Below are 21,681 nucleotides of genomic sequence, written 5' to 3'. Positions count from 1 at the left end.
TAATGATTTGCATTTAATAAACCTTTAATTGGCCTTAATTATGTGAATTATTGAACAGTTATGCTTGCCATTTTGTATACTGAGCAGGATATTAGTGACAGGGTTGAATTATATATGTATGCTGTTCGTTGAATATTATTATCTGCTGGCAGATTTTATAACACCTATTCAAAAATATTGTAATTTAATAATGATTTTCAATCAGTTAATAGCAAATAGTTTTGGGTCACTGTTTGTTCAAAGATACATTGCTACAACATTATGAACGCAGCGATTTAGCTGTCTGTTTAACAAATTTAATTAAACAGCATTGCTTAAATCAAATCTAGTTTTTAAAATCTCTGTTCATGTAAATCAAATTAAGCAAAACATTCATTCGCTTCTCATTATCATGCCCATTGTTCATAGCTGTCTATTTAATGTATATTTAATTTTTCTAAAATATGCTTTGATTTGTTATTTTTCAGAAAAAATATCTTTACTCTCCATTAGCTGTGCATTGTATGCTCAAATACTTGTAGCATGCAACAGAAAATGATTTAAATAATAAATACATTGGATAAGAAGGCTTTTATTACCTGAAATTTTTTGCTTCCTATTAAATTAATTTATTGAAATGACATGATATTGTACAAATTTTCAGCTTCCATATGCAATTGAATGTTCTTAACTAGACATACATTGTATAGCGCTATAAATGGTTCAAGTAGCATAAATATTAATGTTTCAAATGTTGAACAATATAGAAATTGATATTTTCAGTTGAGAAAGATGAATTATTTATCGAATTTTTCATAGCATTTGTAAAGATGAGATTTCCTAAATGAGGCAGTAATCAGAAAAACGCTTGGTTGATTTAAATAATTGTCCAATGTAACTCAATTCATTTTCTCTATCCCAGTAGCTTGTGTTGTTGTGAATGATGCGAAATTTTTTATGACTGTTTTGAAAGTCACTCACAATCTGCCTCCCAAACAAAAGAAAAAAGCACAAATACACAAGATGCTAATAATAAGGACAATAAACGAAATTTGAACAAGTTGAACAACTTTTTGTTCTTTTGTAATAATTTAATTGTGTACTGTAGGAAGCTAATTTGTTTGTTTTGTAAGAATCAAAATTGTTTTCTTGTCGAATGTTGTTAAGTGTTGTTGCAAATATTGTTTTAATGGATTAATTAACTTTCTGATTTGTGTAACAAATAATAAAATGAGGAATAATCGTAATAGACAATCTTTGCGCAAATTTTTAGAAGGAAGAACCTTTGAATGATATGCATATTTCAAACAAATACTGTTTCGAATATGATACAGCATATTTTACAATGTACGGTTTAAACATGGAAAAATTGATAAATTCATTAATATTTCTTAATGACTGAAACGAATAGATAGGTTTGTGCGCCATTGTATATATACATATATATACTATTATTATTTTGTAGAATGTAAATATTTTCTGAATTTTAATTATTTGATTAAAGGAAGCAATTAAAAAGAAATTATGAGGTCAATTTTCTACGGATTGAGCTTATTGTAGAGTTCAATGGCATCTTTTACTGTGAAATTGTTTTCTTCGAGAAACTTATCCGCAGCATCCTCATTTTTCTGGACAGTTTTCTGAAAAAAATTATTCAGCACTTGTCGATCTATTGTTTCGATAAAATAATATAATGTGAAATGTGAAAAAGCATAGCCTAGAATATTTGAATACAAATCTGAATTCCACGAGTTGCTTTTTAAGTCTACAACTTTTAGCATAAAGCATTTGCATAGTGTTAAAATCCTGAAAATTTATAAAATTATGAAATGAAATTTTACTTACTGAAGAATTCCAGCAATCCTCAACGCACGTTTGATAAGTGTTCCACTGTTCACTGCTTTCGTCGTCTTTTGATTCACTTTCAGCGTTGTATTTCCCAAGCGCGCTAAGTTCGTTTTTGCATGTTCTTGTTCTGCAAGTGCGCATCACCTTTTCCAAAGCTTTCTTCGCCGACTGGTCCCTTTGCTATGCAAAGTCAACATTGTAACAATATAACAATAATTGTACAACTTATTCTTCTACTTCCAAGCTACGTCCTAGCTCAGGAACTCAATACACACACTGACATACTTATTGATAATTATTAAACATAACTTTGGTTAATAAAATTTACCAGTCCAAATTTCGGAGAACATGAATATGCTATTTGGATGAATAGGAAAATAAAAAGCAAATGAAGCAACTGATAATTAATCATTTTTTATTTGCAATTGTGAAGAAAGAATGAAAGAACTGTCGTTTATTATATATATATATATATCCTTGTGTGCATGTACGTGTTAGAAATATCATTGTTGCACAACTTGCATGTCGTGTCAGGAATTATTATTTGGTTAGAATATTTTTTGATTATATTCATGATGATGTCGTATGTTGTGACTCACTTAACAAAATACAATAATGAATTGAACAAACTGTTATATCAACTGCATTGTGGTGGCATATTTATTGTTTACCTGCGATTGAATATTCCATTTTTTAATAAAAGGAATTAATTCATTTTAGACAGACATATGACATTTTGAAATGCTGTTGAAAGTGGATAATTTTTTCACATAAATATGCAAAGTATTCTTATTGGAAAATTTTCATTTGAAATTATTATTCACTTGTAACTGTTTTCATACTGAACGCTTTTTTAATGGAAAATGTAAATTTCAAAAATAGAACTTTTAATAAAATTTCAAAATAAATTATCAAAAGGAATATAAAATGAAACTCTGTTTTTTGATGCTCTGCTCTACATTGTGATTGCTAATTATTGTGCGTGTTGGAACAATGCAAACCATATCAGCTGGAATAAGTGATAGAACTTTTTCACATGACTGTTTTTATTTGAAAGCTTCATTATAATAATATTCATTATTGCATCCCATTCAACGTAAACTAGCTAAACAAATACGTAAATATGAATCATTGCTTGAGTCAAGGGGATTTTTACCATGCTGTGTACTTGATATTTGTTTTGCAATTATTTAGCAAAAAAATGAATAATATTAATCGTTTCTAGTTTAAATATATGGGCTTTTCTTGTGATATCAGCCATTGAATTTGAACTGTGAGTGTTTATTTACTCATAAACACGTCAATTTAATAAACGGAAACTTGAAGTATTAATGTTTGAACAGTTTAACAAATCAATTTCTATATGCGATAAAAGTAAGTAAAAAATGCTTATGAAGATATTAATTAATAATATGTCTTCTTCATTTTATTATTATTAATAAAACAATTTTAATTTAATTTTTATAACTTTGCATCTATTCATTGACATCGAGCAAATGATTTTAATTAGCAGTTAGTTCAATCAAATTGTTGCTCACTTGTGAATCTTTCAGGGTTTAGCTGATTGTTCAAATTGAAATGAGCATGGAAGAACGAGGGAATGAAAATTTAATTTCTATTTTGACTTTTGAATTTCAATATTGACAAGAAACGGCATCTTCTCTTTTCAGTAAAATTCTACTCGTCATCGAAAATTTTGTCATATCGATTAGCTAAACTTATTATTTATTTAACCCTACGTCGTATTACGAAAGTGTAGCTACAATCACTGTTGTTGTTCTCTAATCACCAAATTAATTTTTCATTTGAAAAATTTTTTCTTGTGCAAAACATAATTATTATATTTATTTTCAATTGCCACTTTATGTACAAACAATTATTTTATATCTTCATCAATTTCTGTGTAATTCAATCAAAAAATTAATGTAAAAATTTTAAAAAGACGTGGAATGTTTTATATCTGATCTTGGAATTTTCTATTCAACCACATTATTCATACCCATATAAACATTTGAGTGGGAGTATTCAGTAATCTTGAAAAAATGTTTTTTTACTCATCAAAATGGTACACCTTAATAACTGAAGATAAATTGAAATTAAATATGGATTTCTTATTAGTTTTTTAATTAAATTTTTTCAATTATTTATGCGATGCAATCGCAGTACAGTAATGCAGAATAAATCTTGCATTTCTCATACTCATACTGTATTAATTTAATGATTTACGATGGTTGCCGGTTGGATGAATTTAATGATTTGATTTATGCAAAAGGTAGGCAAAAGATAAATAGCAACGTAAGTGTGACTGTTGAGTTTTATTTCATTGAATTGAGTTGTAGGTGCAAATTTGAAATGATTTATGTTTTACTGATGTTAGCTGATTTTCTGAATGAAAATTAAATTTTTACAGTGTCATGGAAGGTGGTGAAAATATGACAGTTTCATACGAAGTAGCTTATAAAGCTGGAAAATATCGAGATTGTTTGAAAGAACTGGAACAGTTTACGCACAGTTTTCGGTTTCGATATTTAATTGTGATGAACAAAGCTCTGTTGTTATTGCGACTCGGGGTTCTCAATATGAACGACTACAACAGGCTGTTGGAAAAAGTTTACCACCACTCGGTGCAAAAGGATGGCAATAATGTTGAAGAAAGGTTAGTAGAGCATGAAATTTTGGTTTTCAATCTTGCCATAAGCTGTTTTCACATTGGTCAGCTTGAGCGGGCTTTGCAGCTTTTGAGTGGTATAGTTGAGAAGTCAGGGTTGGCATTTTCTTTCAACGTATGGACAAGGGCGGCGTTGTTGAACGCCGAAATTCTTCTTCGTTTGAGATGCCCCACGCGTGCGTCGGTTGTGCTTCAAAAATTGTCCGACTATTTGCTGGAAAACGGGGCCAAATATCCGCACCAAAGTGAAGTGCAAAAAGTGAAGTCGTTGATTGAAGAACTGAAAATACGCGTGTCGTTTGAAGACAGGCGAAAAGTGTCCACAGCGGGCACTGTGACTGATGTTTCTTCGTGGAGGAGGTTGATGTTGAAAGCTCGGGAAAATTACGAAAATTCGCTCCCTGAAGCAGCTTTTGAATCGCTTCGCCAAGCGCGCTTTTTGTACGGTAGAAAATTGCGCCAGGATCCAATAAATGGGGATACGGTTCTGATGACCAACAACAGCAGTTGCTTGGAGTGGCAAAGCAAAAGTTTCACCGCAGCTCGAACAGAGATGGAACGAACCGTCGAGATGTTCGAGAAATCGCCGTCGTTGCCACTTTCCAATTGCATTGTTCCCAAACGACGTCTGATGTACAATTTGGCCGTCACACTGCTTCACGGGGGCAATGCTAGCGCCGCTTTTCGTCGATTTGTCGATTTGATTCCGTTCTATTGGAGAAATGCCGTCCTGTGGCTTCGGTTGGCGGAATGTTGCGCGGCCGGGAACGCTCGGATTTGTTGTACTCATTCGGATTTACAATTTTCCACTGGCAGTACAATCGGCTGCTTCGTTCGTAGTGACAGTCAGCACAGTAGCAGTACGAATGAGAAGAATTTGACCATGTCTTACCGGTGTGCGGTTCAATTTTTAAAAAATGCCCTTTACCTCTGCGACACGGATCGACCTGAATGGTCGAAATTGTTCTATCGCGAATGTTTCGTTCAAGCAGTTGAAACCGAGTGCACATTTGAATTGTCCAAGCCGGCGGAAATTTTGAAAATTAAATGTGCCAGCTTGTGCTTGTTAACTTATATATCGTTGATCACTGGTAACAATCAGGCTGCCTACGACAATGCTTTGTTGCTGAACGAGATTAGCAGTTTATCGTCGGTGCAATTCATTTTAAACGTTTTATACATGAGTGCGGCGACATTTCGCAAAGGCGAAATTCAACGAGCCATACGATGCTTGAACGTCATGTTCAACACTATCAATTTGTTCAACTGGCTGAATTATCGAACCGATGGCTACCAGGTTTGTGAGTGCCTGAAACGTCTGGTGAAGCACAACATGTGTCAGCTGGCGTTAGAAAATGGTAATTTGGAAGAAGCTTGCCAACAACTTTGCCAAATACCTCTCATGCAGTGCTCTTTGCCATCGATATATCATCTGCTTAGCATGTACGTTCACGTGAAGCGACGGCGGCAAGCCAACGGTTTCAACACTCGTCGGGAATATTTTACATTGTGATGAACGTATAATTCAGCGTACAGTAATTTAATTGGAAATGAAACGAAATAAATGTGATGCTTTTGTTTTTCTTTACTTCGTTGATTATTAGCACAGTTTTCCAGTTTACTTTGATCATTTCATTCAGTCGTTCATTCATTCTTTCTTTCTTTCTTTTGTCATTTAATTGAGCATCACTTGATATTTGGATTCAGTTACAGAATTTGCTCATGATAAGTTATGCGCATGCAAAATTGTGCTCCTCTTTGTTGTCGAAGATTTTACTTGTACAACCTAACAGATTTCTGCCGTGGGAGGTGTTTGAAAGTTTTGGATTGTAAAAATGTTTTATCCTCATTATATTGATTATAAATTTTTTCGAAATGATGTGGTGAATTTGTTTACACAATAGCGACAATGTTTCCGTCGGCATCGTGGACGACATCAGTTGATAATTGCAATGAACAAGCAATATTGAAAAAAATAACTGGACTGTAAGATATTTGTATTTGTAATCAAGTATCTGTAGCTTTTGCCATGTGATGAATGTTGAACAGTTCGCTTTTTTACACATAAAAAGAAAAATAATTGGGAAAAGTGCAAATCCGACTGACATGATGCAGAGTTGAAGACAGAAAGTACATCTGGTTCACCATACTTTGTATTCTATGTAGAAAAATGAAAACATTGCTGTTGGTCTTTGCACACTACTTGAAACTTGAACTCCGTTCGTTGCTCTCCGCATTTTAAAGGTGAGTGAAATTTTACTATTTTACCTGCTTTGGATGGGTGAGATATTTCAGTACATCTGATATTGCTTCAGGATGAAAGGAGTTGTTACAGTTTGTCTGCTTAGCAGTATCAGCTGGTATTGCTTTTTTTGCACTGTAAAGCTAGCAGCTTCAATCAATTTTTAGAATATTAGCAGTTTCCCAAACTCTTCTGAACAATATATCAGATTGCATTTTTGTCTTTAAAGAAAAATAAAGTATAGTCAGATTGCATGATGGTTTGCTCCGGCCTTGTTATTCCTATACAATTGGTCCCTTAACATGCAGGAACCCAACTCTTCATCCTTACACTTTATAAAAGTAATTCCCGATGTTCCTTTCCGTTCACGAGATATTTTCACGCTTTGCAGAAAATCAACCCCAGTGACGTTCTGAAAAATTTCCTGATTCTGATAATAATACTGGATACTTTTTTATTTAGATATTTTCTTTTACGCAAGATGATCCTGATATTTTGTAAATGCGAACAGTGTTGCGTTTATTTGATTTAAATGATGAAATTCAACGGCCAAAGTATTGCAGACAAAGCTTTATTGCTGAAACGGTAAAACCCTCTCTATAGCCTTATCACTAACACAACATATCATGCAAATTTTATAATAATGTTATATATTATATGTGTTATATATTATAATATTTGTGTGTGGACAGATATTGATAAGATATTTGAGCAGTTGCTGTTCAAAATTCATTTATTCAAGAACATTATTTATTTTCAAATATTATTCAAATTTCAGTCGATATGATTATCTTTGCTACTACTGTAATAATTACAACACTGAAAATAGTAGCAGATTTTACTCTTTATAAGAGTTTCTTTAATGTAAAGACATAAACATGTTTATTGAATTAAATACTCCATTGAATAATGTTTGGAACAGAAAGTTCCATTTTTCTGAAAACCGCTGGTTCAATATTACTTGAAAACTGATTCAAATTTCTTTGTTCAGTGTATGTAGTAAAACTCATCCAATTTCTTCTTGAATAGTCATTTCTGGAATTTGTCATAAATTTCATTATCAGCATTTATTGTTTTTGAACTATGAAAATTTTTGTCAAAAAATTTCAATTACTTTCATTCTATTTATTTTTTGTGAGCCTGTTTTCTGGGGCGTACGTGATTCTTATTTAGCTTTTTATTCCAATCGAAAGCTTTAATGAAAGCGAAAAATCAAAGCTTTAAGATGCTGATTTAGCCAAAGTCAACAATCTTCCATTTATAGTTTATAAGTGTTCAAATCATCCATGATGAACTTCAAGAGCCATGCAAGCTCAGTGCCCTAATTCACGAAGAGTAAACATATGTGCATTGACGCGTCAGCAAAGTAACTTTATGGTAATTGGATGGTGAACACTGGTAAGGGTATTTTGCTGAAAGCATTTTGTGCCATTCAAATCTGGAAGCAATTAACTAAATGTAAAAATGAATTCATTATGAGCAGGCGATTAATATATAATTATTTGCTGAAGAGTATTCGTCTAAGTGCTACGCTAGGTAATTTGCTCAATTTCGTTGCTTCACATCCACATATACGTTGGGAATATTGGACTTCAGATACGATCAAACAATGACCATCAGTTGGATAGTTTCACTCCTTTGCGTTTGCTTCATTCCTAATCACCGATGTACCATCAGCCAGGTATGAAGTTTTGCATATTTGCTGGTTTTTCCTTATTTTTTCTTGTTTCTTTCATACACTATGCCGCTGTTTGGATAACTTTCAAATTTTGTGAATCATGGTCACTTTTTACGACTCTAATAGCTGTTCAGTTTTAACTTTTGTCATTTCAAAGAACTAATACTTTTTCATAAGGATGCTGCTGCTGCATCAGAGGACACTTCAAACTGATCAATTTTTGCACAGAACTATTTCTAGTTAACGGAGTAAGGCTGTTCATTCTCACCTTAGCAACTTGATAATGTCAGAATTCAACTATATAGCGTTCCATACTTCCTTAAAAATGAATAATGAAAACAAATTTGTTAATTCTTTTCCATCATTGAGAAAATACCTTCACCAATAAATATTTTCCTCATTTTGTTTCTAAGAGTCACTTAAGAAGGAGGGGGAAAGAGGTACAGGGGGAAAAGACCCCTCAAATATCCCAAAGCGAAAGGGGCAGGTTGGGAACCAATCTAAGAGTAACCTCAAACCATCTCTGGATTTCAGTTGTGATTAGCTGTAATATTTTTTCGTTTCATTAGTTCGAATATTTCATTTGGGATTACGTAAATTTAATAGTAGCGACGTAACATTAGTAATAAAAATATTTATTTTTCGAGAATTATATTGAGCTTGCTTCAATCCACCAATAAGACAATGGCACGAAGTTCCAATAAAACAGCCTATTCAATGACTAGTAAAATAGGGCGGTAAAAATTTGGACCGAACTGGACCATCGCGACAATCCCTGAATCTTATGCGTGAGAACTATGTGAAGGAAAGCGATACACGTTATAACAGCATTAACTTCCTCCGTGTTTCTTCTATTCCACATTTCTTCTTTCTGCCTTATTCTCTTCTTTCTCAGACTTGTCTTTGCTGATTGACGATGTCGATCACTGAGCTCTTAAAAGACCTAATAAGAACATGGATAGCCATAATCTGTATAAAATTCCCAACACTATTTTAGATGAAGGGAGAGCGTTGGAGTATTGTGCATTTGAATAAATCATAAGCAACTTCCAAACAATTATCTATTTGTGACACGTTCAAGAAGATACGGGCGATTAATTTAACTTACTATAGTGATCAATTGAATTAAATCACCCAGTTCTTGCTGTTAAATAACAATTAATAGCTGCCTATCGGAACATGTACATTGCAAGTCTTTGCTTTGTTAAATAACAAACAGTTAGTAGATTATCCACATTATTATTGGCTTTTTAATTCATTTAACTTTTCATTGATTCCAAAGGGTCGGTAATTTGAATTTCTTTTCTATTTGTACGTACTGTTCAATACCGCGCTGCATAATGAGCAGCAAATTTAATAGATAAAAGTAAAAATTAAATACAAATGTAATGAAATTAAGCCAGCTTAAAAGGCAGAACAAATTAATGGGCTAATGCGTGGTATTTATTCGAATTCATCGAAGTGCAGGACTATAAGTTCAGGAAAATCAATGCCGACGTTATCGAAAAGCGCAAAAAAATATCAAATGCATTGCTGATAATTCCAAACAATACTGGACCACATTTAAGTATGTAAATTTTGAATATTCCGCAATCGATGATTTCTTGAGAAAATCGACAAAATCACGGTTATGGAATTTGACATTTTTAGAAGAGAAAAACTGATTCAATAAACGAGAATTGAATTTCAATTTGCCAATTTTGACTAATTTTTATCTCTGAAAAGTAATTAATCAAAAATTTGCGAACATGAGAATTTTAATTTTAAAGATACTGTAATACATAAACGAAAATGAAGAGTAATTTCTATTTAAATAAACAACTGTTTCTCGTGGTTATTCTTCGAATTTCCTATGTAAATGTTTACACAGTGGTACATTGCTCATAAAGATGAAGCCCATATTTTTTATGGCTTTATATTTAATCCCCCTTATCAAATTTCACGTATCACTTTTTTGTCAATACCTCGTGTAATGCGCAATGAGAAAATGTCCGGATAAATTAGTAATAGTTGTAAATATTTTCCTGATGAATTCAAATGATATTATTAATTTTCGTTGAAAAAAAATTTTCAGGACAATTTCGAAATTTCACGGGCTACATACTTGGTTGTTCTGAAAACACCCAAAATTTTATTTTCAAAATCTTATCTTTCTTTTGATGGATACGAAGAGAAGAAAAAAAGTACTAGTGTTATGCAGAGTTTAATCGTAAACAGTTTGGTATGTGGGGAATTAATGGCCTCTAAATTTGGTAGAGTGCCTACCGTAATACATAGGAAAGTTGACAATCTGAAAACCTCTTTCTCCGGAAGCAGAGACTTCCAGTTAATTCATAAAAACATTTTCACCTCGAATGCGTCAGTTTTCGTCTAAATTCTCTTCAAATAGCAATCAGTTGAATAGAATTTCAAAACATATTGCACTTAAAAATTTATTAATACCTGCTTTTCTTATCGTATACCTCCGATCTCTGCTTTCAACAAAAACAAGCAATTCATAGAATATAACCGCCATTATCGGTTTCATAATTCATTTTGCTTTTGATTGATACCAAATATATGAATATTTGATTTCATCTTCACTTTGTATTCACGGTTATGTACCATTCCGCATAATGATCATAAGAAGTAATAAGTGGAGTTAAAAATTAAATGTTAATTGTATGAAATTAAATAAATTCACAAATCAGTACAAATTAATAGGTTTTTGCGTGGAATTTATAGGAATTTGTCGACGTATCCCATCATAAGTTCTTGTAAACTCATTCCGTCGTTCTCGAAAAGCGCACCGAATTATAAAATGCGTTATTGATAATTTTAAACAATGAGCTTTCAGATTTTAGTATTTAAATATTCAATATTCCGTCATCGAGGATGCTTAGAGAGAATCGACGAAATTAAAGGTTTTGGAATTTGACATTTTTAGAAGAAAAAAAACTGAAGCAATTCACGGCAATAGAATTTCAATATGCCAATTTGGACTAATTTTTGTCTCTGAAGAGTAATTAATCAAAAATTGCAAAAATGATATTTTTAATTTTTTAAAATACTGTAATCTATAAGCGCAAATGAAGAATAACTGCTATTTAATTAAGCCAGCGTTTTTCGTGGTCGTTTTTCGTGTTTCCTCCATAAATATTTACAGATGAATATATTGTTCATTGCTATGAAGATTATGACTTTTATGCCTTCTTATTTCATCCTCCTTATAATAACATTTCAAATTTCACTTTTTTGTCAATATCTCGAGTGATACGCAATGAAGAGGACTGCGGATAAATTTGTATCAGCTCTGAATATTTTCCTGATCAACTGAAGCTGATATTGGTAATTATCGTAAATGACTGCTCGAAAATTTCAAAATTTTGTGGGCTACAGATTTGGTTGTTTTGTGAAAAATATTCTTTCAAAATTCCAACTATTTTTGATTTTTGGGGATTCAGATTGATGAGTTCTAGTCGTGGTCTTTCAGCTAAATCAGTTTATCAGTTGAGAAATAAATGGCCTATAAATTTGGTACATTGTCTACAGCAATACATAAAAAAGTTGATCATATGTAAATCTTTTTCAACGGAACCAGAGACCTTTCACTTTCGCGCATACAACATTATTCTTCTCGAATTCCTTAATTGTCTTTTAAATTATCTTCATGTGGCAATCAATGGAATTTAATATTCTCACATATTGCTCTTAATAATTAATTAATATCTAATTTTCGTATGGTATAATTGGGATCTCTCTTCTCAGAAAACAAGCAATTTATGGAATTCCACCGCCATTATCAATTTTATATTTCATTTTGCTTTTGATTGACACCAAATATGTGAATATTTGATTTCATCTTCACTTTGTATCCACTGTTGTTTACCACTCTGCTTAACGATTATAAAAAGTAATAAGTGGCGTTAAAAATTAATTGTTAATTGCATGAAATTAAATAAATTCACAAATCAGTACAAATTATAGGTTTTTGCGTGGAATTTATAGGAATTTGTCGACATATCCCATCTTAAGTACTTGTAAACTCATTCCGTCGTTCTCGAAAAGCGCGCCGAATTATAAGATGCTTCATTGAAAATTTTATACAATGAACTCCCAGACTGTTGTATTTGAATTTTCAATATTCCGCAAACGAGGATGTTTAGGAAAAATCGACGAAATTTAGGGTTTTGGAATTTGGCGTTTTTAGAGGAAGAAAATCTGATGCAATACACGAGAACTGAATTTCCATTTGCCAATTTGGACTAATTTTCATCTCTGAAGAGTCATTAATCAAGAATTGCAAAAATGATATTTTTCATTTTTGAAGATACTGTAAACCGTAAACTCTAATAAAGCATAATTGCTATTGAATTAAGCCAGCGTTTTTCGTGGTCATTTTTCGTGTTTCCTTCATAAATATTTACAGAAGAATATATTGTTCTTAGCTTTGAAGCTCATGATTTTTGTGCCTTCTTATTTCATCCTCCTCATAATCATATTGCAAATTTCACTTTTTTGCAAATAGCTCGAGGAATACGCAATGAAGAGGAGTACGTATAAATTTGTATCAGCTCTGAATATTTTCCTGATCAATTGAAGCTGATCTTAGTAATTTTCATAAATGACTTCTCGAAAATTTCAAAATTTCATGGACTACAGACTTAGTTATTTTTCAAAAAACGGCTAATAACGTATTTTCAAAATTTCAACTATTTTTCATTTTTAGGGATTGAGATTGATTTGTTCTAGTGTTATGCGGTCTTTTAGCTAAATCAGTTTATCAGTTGATAAGTATATGGGCTCTGAAATTGGTACATTGGCTACAGCAATACATAAAACAGTTGATGATATGTAAATCTCTTTCAACGGAACCAGGGACTTCTCACTCTTGCGCATATAACATTTTGCTTCTCGAATGAATTAGTTTTCTTTTTAATCATCTTCATATAGCAAACAGTTGAATAGAATATTCTCACATATTGCTCTCAAAAATTTATTAATACTTGATTTTCTTATCGTATAATTCGGATCTCTTTTCTTCCCAAAAAACAAGCAGTTTATGGAATTTCACCGCCATTATCAATTTTATAATTCATTTTGCTTTCGATTGATACCAAATATGTGAATATTTGATTTCATATTCACTTTGTATTCACTGTTGTGTATCACTCTGCATATGATCATAAAAAGTAAAAAGTGGGGTTAAAAATTATACGATAACGGTATGAAATTAAATGAATTCAATAATTAGTACAAATTAATAGGATAATGCGTGGAATTTATATGAATTCGTCGACATATCCAATGATAAGTTCTTGTAAACTCATTCCGTCGTTCTCGAAAAGCGCGGCGAATTATAAAATGCTTTATTGATAATTTTAAACAATGAGCTTTCAGCTTTTAGTATTTAACTTTTCAATATTCCGCAATCGAGGATGCTTAGAGAAAATCGACGAAATTAAAGGTTTTGGAATTTGATATTTTTATAAGAAAAAAAATGATGCAATACACGGGAATAGAATTTCAATTCGCCAATTTGGACTAATTTTGTCTCTGAAGAGTAATTAATCAGAAATTGCAAAAATGATATTTTTAATTTTTAAAAATGCTGTAATCTATGAACGCAAATGAAGAATAATTGCTATTGAATTAAGCCAGCGTTTTTCGTGGTCATTTCTCGTGTCTCCTCCATAAATATTTACACAAGAATATATTGTTCATAGCTATGAAGCTTATGATTTTTATGCCTTCTTATTTCATCCTCCTTATAATAACATTTCAAATTTCACTTTTTTGTCAATATCTCGAGTAATACGCAATGAAGAGGACTAAGGATAAATTTGTATCAGCTCTGAATATTTTCCTGATGAACTGAAGCTGATATTAGTAAATTTCGTAAAAGTGTTCTAGAAAATATCAAAATTTCGTTGGCTACAGACTTCGTTGTTTTGCGAGAAATGGTGAAAAATGTTTTTTCAAAATTCAAGCTATTTTTGATTTTTAGGCATTCAGGGAGATGAGTTCTAGTTTCTTGTGACGTGTTTCATCGAAATCATTTTATAATTCGATAAATAAATGGTTTCAAATGTTGGTGCATGTCCTACAGTAATACATGAGAAAGTTGATCATGTGTAAATCTTCTTCATCGGTACCAGGGACTTCCAACTTTTGCGCATATGACATTTTTCTTCTCGAATGCATTTCTTTTCTGCTAATTGATCTTGTTTTTGCTGTCAGTTGAATTCTCACTCCTTACATACTGCTCTGAGAAATTCATTAACACCTGCTTTTCCTATCGTATGATTTGAAAATTTCTACTTTCTTAGAAGATAAGTAATTCATTTCATGTCTCCCCTATTATGGGTTTCATGATTCATTTTGCTTTTTATTGATTTTAAATATGAGAATATTTCAATTCATCTGCGCTTTGTATCCACTCATCTATTCCACTCTCCATAATGATCATAAAAAGCAATACCCTTCCTTTAAAATTAAATGCTTTTGCTATGAAATTGAATGAAATCGCTATTCAGTACAAATTTATGGTATAGTGCCTGGTATTTATTCGTATTGGTCGAGGTGTCCTACTGTATATTCAGGAAAAACAATTCGTCGTTTTGCAAATCGGTCGAATTTATAAAATGCTTTGTTGATAATCGCAGACAATATTATGCCAGTTGTAAATGTGCAAATTTACAATATTATCCCAATCGATAATTTTTTTTGAAATTTCACACAGTTTCCCCTTTTATGAATTTGATTATTACAGAAGAGAGAAACTGTTGTAGTGAATGAACGTTGCATTGATATTCGATACTTTTGAACAATTCAGGTTTTTTGGAGATGAGAGATAATTGTTTGGAGATTCACCATAAACTGCCCTATACTTGATGAATAAATGCGTTTTGATCTTGGTACATGAAGTGCTCATAAATTTGCAGTCATTTCTCAATCGATTCTCATCGTTTCCATTCAATGCATGTCTTTTTTCGATAAAAAGGGATTTGTAAACCATTATGCAGTCTTATGCAATGCTTTACATTTTTGGGGATCGTATTTATCATTATTTTCAGTCTATTTTTATTATTGTTTAAACTGGTTCCAGAATAAAGTGAAATATAAATTAATTGTTCAATACACGAAGTGTCGATAAATGTATCTATTTATAAATCTCAGTTCAAACCAGTTCTCCACGATGTTTCTCTTTAATATTTATTAATACATAATTGTAGTAAGGGATGCTTTGTTTAACTTCGCTTAGTTAAAATAACTGTTACAGAATAGCTTGCGATGCATCATCTTTAGTATTGAATTAGCTTCTCAATTATACCAAGCCTCTACTTATTTAAGTTGATTTCATTTCGTTGTCTAACACTGATTTCACGTTGCATATCAAAGATTTTAATTGTTTTAATTCCTGAAAACAGTTTATTGTAAATGGAATAAAAATGAACAAATGAACAGTGCATGAAAAACTCATGTGCTTGTGCGTTTTATTTATAGCCATGTTTTCAGATGAAAAATTATGTTTCATGCTTCCATAAGATGCAACGGATTATTAAATAAGTTATTCATAACTGAAAAGTGTTTTATGCAAAGTGAACATACATAAATTCCTAATCACATGCCCAGTATGTTTTCATGATAAATTTTGAAAACCTCCTTCTTAGTATATATGACATTTTGTGAAGATTCAGAACCATAATTGCAATATGTTTTACATGAAAACTCATCTTTTTCAATGACTTGTGCTTTTCCACCATCGCTAAACAATAAATGCGATTACACGAATAAAATATTTTACAATATAGGTGTGCTGTAGAGTGCAACTAATAATCAAGAACAATTCTTCATTGAATCTGCTATTTTATCTGCTGATGAAATCTTAATTCTCTTCATAAAACTTATGGGAGTGACGTATTTATGTATTGCTATGTTTGAAATTATTCATAAATTTTTCTACCTGCAGAATTCTTTATCAACTGATGTCCGCTTAACCAATTCTTTTGAATGAAATCTCATTTTTTCCAGACTTTGCCATCTGTCTCTGATTTTCCCGATGCATTTTAATATTTTACTGTTGCTGATGTTCTCAGTTTTATCTGTTCTTCAGTGTCAGATCAGTTTTAAAAATTCCTTATTATGTAATGACTCAATTTATAGATAGCAATCTTTGTTGTCTAGACGTTGTCAGCTATGGAGTATTGTATATTAAAGATGGACGGTAAAGTTTAGATAATTGTCCAGTGGGGGTTTGTTCAACTGTTGGCATAAAATCTAGTGCTAGTGTAGTAGCTAATTTAAAGCTGAAAGGCACATATGCATTTCCAGTTGAACAGAGTATGTTTATGTTAATTTGATGATGAACCCTGCCTACGGCATTATGCTTGACGCATTTGTTGCCATTCAAATCCGAAAGCAATTTTCTATATAAAGCTGTGTTTATTTTTCAGTGGTTATTATATAATTATTGGCGGACCAGTGACGTTTTCATTATTGAGCTGCGTAAGTAGCTGACTTGCTGTGCTTCCCCTCAGCCAATGCGTTCTAAATGTTGGCGGAAAAAGTCATCAGACCGCATGCATCGTTTGGAAAACTTTATCATTTCTGCATTTCATTCATACTTCATCACCAACATGACAGCTTTCAGGTAGGATGTTTTTAGTATTTGCTGGTTTTTTGTTGCTTTTATTTTTTTCATACACTTCTCCGCCTATGCTCAGCGTTAAACATGGTAAGTTTTGGCAAACATAATAGAAGTTTGATTGCATCCGTTCTCAGTTCACTAAATCATCTTTTTAAATAATGTTCAGAAAACGAACCTCGTTTTATTAAATACCTAGTTGATGAAATATTCTATTTATTCTCCATTGAATTTGTTAAAATCCTTAATGAGAAATCTGAACAGGATAGCAGATGTGATCAAGAGAGCAATCTTACCTTTTTCTAGTCAAATGGTCAGAACGGCCTTTTCTATAGTTCTGATATCGTTGAAATTGAGACCCAAAAATTCTGCTGATGCTACTGCATCATTAATAATGTCGCTGCACATTCTTTTTTCCTATCTGGAAAAAATTAGCTTCACCTCCCCGTTAGCCCGTTAGTACTGATGTGTTCAGGACAACTCATTGTTACTATGCGTGAAAGTTGAATGATGGAAAGTGGTTCACTTTCTTACAACCTTCACATACTCCATATCACAAATTCTTCTTCCTGTCTTTTCCCTTCCTGCCCCCGCCTGTCCCACCAGATGTTGTGTGTCCATTACTGCCCATTGAATAGATCCAAGAATAATTAGCATCACGCTCATTCGTGGAAGCTTCTCCATATCATCAGTTGTACTGAGAGCCGTCTTCTATGTTGACTAGGCTGAATTTTGCAATCTTTCTGTTGTCAACTGAGTGTATGTTTGCTTTCGTACATTATTTACACCTCGTACACGTACACAACCTTCACATACTCCATATCACAAATTCTCATTCCTGCCTTTTCCCTTTCTCCACCCACCCCCCGCCCTGACTCACCAAATGTGCTGTGTCCATCACTGCCCTCTGAATAGTTCCAAGAATAATTGACATCCCGCTCATGTGTGGAAACTTTTCCATATCATCAGTTGTATTTAGAGGAGTCTGCTATGTTGGCTAGGCTAAATTTTGCAAATCTTTCTGTTGTCAACTGAGTGTATGTTTGCTTTCATACATTATTGTAATTTATTAATGTTTTCAAAATAATTTTTGTAATTATTTTCTAGTGAGGTATTCTTGAGAATTCATTAAATAGAACTTCTTTTTCCTTGTTTAAATAGTAAAATACATAAAGGCATTGCTATATGTGTTGATCTGAAAAAATTTACATAAAGGTGTTGTAAAGTAAACTTTATTGGTGATGAAATGCAAAGCTTATGATTAGAAAAGTGTTTACACAGCAACGGAATGAAATTTCGTTTGGGCAGTGATATATTATGTTGTACAATTGTTTCTGAAAACTGATTCTATTTTAGTAAATCAATATGCATACTAATGAAATTTTGCATAATATGAGATGTGTAAATAAAAACGTAATAACCTTTGTCATTTAATGTACTTGTTTACTTTTCTTATGACCCTACGCTATTACTGATGAAAATTATGGTGTTCCACATAAGGCGTAGTGGATTGCTTTATTTGCATTGTTTGCTGATTACCTCAAACTATTTCAGAGCAGTACATTTTCCATTTTATTGCCATGTCAGCAGGCGGCACGTTATGAACTATAATTCTGCTTTTCAGTACAATGTGTGAATTGCAAATGAGCGGTAAGTTATACTTTACATTGTGGTGCGGGAATTGTTTGTAATTTGCATGACATTACAAATGTGGTGAATGAAAACTAACGTGTATCTGTATGTTTACATTCGAATTGCTATTGCAAACGTTTAGATACTGCTGTCAGTTGCTGAAGAGAAATAATTACGAATTTCTTTTTTTTAATAGGTAATTATTCCAATTTAATTCACTTTCAGACTTTTGAATGGATTCACAAGAATTAACTCATAGCAAGATCCTTTGTCAACTAGCAAAATTATGAGAAATGTAGAAGACCGCTATTTCAAGAATCTGGAAATTTGAAAGTGAACAGAAAATGCAAGTACATAGTAAACTGATTTCAATATGATTTTGTGATTATATTAATATTATGATTGTAGGGTTGCATTGGCATTTGCAGCACGTCAGCTTAATCTCAACACAGGCATTAACATTTCGTTCGTTTTTGTTAAATTTTAATAACTTTGAAAATGGAATACTATTTTGGAAAGGTGGTTTTCAGATGTACAGCGATATGTAAGACATTGGTTGGAAAGAGTAAGCTAAAAGTCATTTCAGTTTCTATGACACTCATTTTTTAGATATCTTCAAATTTTATGTTGAATAACGTAACTTGTCTATTCTCGTCATTTGTACACGATAAGTAAGTAATGCTATCATTTATATTGACTGCGTACTATGCATAGGAATTCACAACATTTTAATGGTTTTCATTGTATCAGGTTAACGGATTTTCATAATTTGAGTAAAATCAATTTGCGTACTAATGAAATTTCAAATAATATAAGCTGTGTAAATAACGTAATAACTTTTGTCGTTCTATACACTTTCAGTGTTCATTATACTTAAAGCACTACGCTACTTATGATGGAAAATTAGGTTATTTTACCTGACCTTGCTTATTTGCATAATTTACTTCGTTCCATCCTATTTCAGAGTGCTGCGTTCACCTTTAGTTGCTCGATTCATTACCATGTCAGCGGTAATGCACATGGTCAACTCTAATGTTTCTTTCCAACGTTATATATGTTTAAACAACTACTGTGTTTATTACAAATAAGCGGTACGTTACATTTGACATAGTGTGGCTGTTGTATGCATGTCATTAGCATGATTATACATTTATGGTGTATGGAATGTATTGGTTATTTTAATTGGAATTGCTGTTCTTAACTTTCAGATACAAATATCAGTTACTGAAGCTATAGAAGTATAAATTTCTGCTTTTTACTTTGATATAACTATATTAATATAATTTGTTTTCAGGATTCTATTTATTTGAAGATGTACGGTACAAGGGCGTCATGAACCAAATCAGAAATGAACATCAATTCTAGCGCTGATTGTCATATTCCAGTCTCATGGTCAGTCGCTCAGATTTTATGCTTCTCGCCTAACAGCAGATTAAAAAGATGCCACTGTAGCGGAAGCGAAAATGTCGACAATGAAAAATGAAAATGAAAAAATTGAAGACGGTCGATCACGTCGTTGCTTCCCCCCGGTCCATCTGACTCCAGCGTTTTCCAGTCGTAGCAATCTGACAGTTTCCTCAATTGCATCCTGAACGTCCACGGGCGTTCTGCCAGCTCAACCGCCATTTACAATGCAGCGGTACAGAGTTCAAGACCGAACAAGTCCATTGAAAGCAGGCGTGAATGGGCCACGCTGGCAAATCTTCCACATCAACGTAGGCCACTTCGATGGCCAGGGACGGATTCTATGCACTTCTGCGTGTAGATGAAATGGGAAAGCGAAGTAGACAACCAGCGGTCAGAATTCGACTTTTAGTTGAATGCCTTTGCCGGCAACAGAAGATCACGGCGGCTGAGTGCAGGTAGAAAAGCTTTTGGAATTACCGCTGCAACATTGCCTCGACTTGCCAGCATTATCCCACCACAACCAGCTGAGGGAAGTCTGACAGGAAGCGAGTCAGTCGAAACGGCGCAGGGGAACGACAGTGGTAAAGGTAAGTAATTTTACACTGTAGCTTTAGGGACGATGAAGAAAGACCAGAAGTCAAATTCGTCGTTCGTGGATTGCAGCCGCAACGTTGCATTGATTGGCCAGTTTGATAGTTGGTCAGGCTGTCAGGCAAGTGTCAGACGCCTGACAGCTACCGGCGACAGTGGAAAAGTTAAACTTTCAGAGACGACGAAGATCAGGAGCCGAATTCATCGCCGTCTATCGTGGATGGCGTCCGTAACCCGGCAGCTGTAACCAGTCCCCCAAGAGTGAGGTAAGTGATCCTTGTAGTTGTCAGACGTTGAAGCGGATGAAAAGGTAAGCACTTCTAGAGATGTGGAATTTACATCATGGCAGTCTATCGCCGTTGGGATGTGGCCGTGCTATAGGGAGGAGAATGGACACCTATCTTAAAGGTAAGTAGATTTCGCCCATTCCTTTAACAGGGTACCTGATAGGCGTTACAGGTAGTGGTTCCTGGATTAGTATAAATGTGTAAAGCATGAAGGTAAGCTTCAGACCGTACGCTGTAACGCCTAATGTAATAACTTCATGTTTAGGGAGATTACTTTGAACCAGAGTAAATGAGTTGCATTATAGCACATCAGAAATGCTGCATATGGCTGCTTGTCCGTGGATTGCTGACACCGGTAAACCATTTTCAGGGACGAAGATCGAAGGGATTTCACGTCAGGGCGTAGAAATAGGCGGAGGGAATGTAGATTTCTTGGATGCGTTTAACTTATTTCCATGGTAATTATTTTGATCCTGAATAAAGCTATTGCATATTTGCCCTCAGGAAAGATTTATGCAAATTTTTAATCCCCTGGGGGTAATATGCAAATTTTTATATGCCCTAAGGCTACGCCTCAGGCTATGCCTCAGGCAATTTTTCGAAAATTTCGAAATTTTTTAAAAATAGCCCCAGGCTTTGCCCTCAGGCTACGCCCCAGGGCAAATAAAAATTTGCATATTCCCTCAGGCTATGCCTCAGGCGTTTTATTGCACCATATTTGCC

At 33.2% G+C, this 21,681-nt stretch overlaps 5 protein-coding genes across 5 annotated transcripts; 4 read left to right on the top strand and 1 right to left on the bottom strand.

The window, feature by feature from the left end:
* Positions 1-1,517: 1,517 nt before the first annotated feature.
* On the bottom strand, positions 1,518-2,239 carry Tsp_03816 (hypothetical protein). Its single transcript, XM_003374574.1, has 4 exons — positions 2,156-2,239; positions 1,825-2,007; positions 1,714-1,785; positions 1,518-1,619 (listed from the first exon to the last, which is right to left on the bottom strand). The coding sequence occupies exons 1-4, from the start codon at positions 2,237-2,239 to the stop codon at positions 1,518-1,520; spliced, it is 441 nt and encodes a 146-aa protein (XP_003374622.1).
* Positions 2,240-4,241: 2,002 nt separating this feature from the next.
* Tsp_03815 (coatomer subunit beta) lies at positions 4,242-6,008 on the top strand. Its single transcript, XM_003374573.1, has one exon. The coding sequence runs from the start codon at positions 4,242-4,244 to the stop codon at positions 6,006-6,008; it is 1,767 nt and encodes a 588-aa protein (XP_003374621.1).
* Positions 6,009-10,394: 4,386 nt separating this feature from the next.
* Tsp_03814 (hypothetical protein) lies at positions 10,395-10,789 on the top strand. Its single transcript, XM_003374572.1, has 2 exons — positions 10,395-10,427; positions 10,490-10,789. The coding sequence occupies exons 1-2, from the start codon at positions 10,395-10,397 to the stop codon at positions 10,787-10,789; spliced, it is 333 nt and encodes a 110-aa protein (XP_003374620.1).
* Positions 10,790-17,052: 6,263 nt separating this feature from the next.
* On the top strand, positions 17,053-17,347 carry Tsp_03813 (coatomer subunit beta). Its single transcript, XM_003374571.1, has 2 exons — positions 17,053-17,131; positions 17,211-17,347. The coding sequence occupies exons 1-2, from the start codon at positions 17,053-17,055 to the stop codon at positions 17,345-17,347; spliced, it is 216 nt and encodes a 71-aa protein (XP_003374619.1).
* A 1,322-nt stretch (positions 17,348-18,669) lies between these two features.
* Tsp_03812 (conserved hypothetical protein) lies at positions 18,670-20,937 on the top strand (the record flags this gene model as incomplete). The annotated part of the gene is made up of 3 exons (XM_003374570.1): positions 18,670-18,691; positions 19,082-19,217; positions 20,848-20,937. Coding segments are annotated over exons 1-3 (248 nt in total), but the record flags the coding sequence as incomplete, so codon positions are not given.
* Positions 20,938-21,681: the final 744 nt, after the last annotated feature.

This window comes from Trichinella spiralis (assembly GCF_000181795.1).
Source record: "Trichinella spiralis strain ISS 195 chromosome Unknown Scfld5, whole genome shotgun sequence".
In the NCBI taxonomy this organism is placed as follows: domain Eukaryota; kingdom Metazoa; phylum Nematoda; class Enoplea; order Trichinellida; family Trichinellidae; genus Trichinella; species Trichinella spiralis.
The sequence above is the reverse complement of the archived record's forward strand: the minus strand, read 5'-3'. Positions and strand labels throughout refer to the sequence as shown.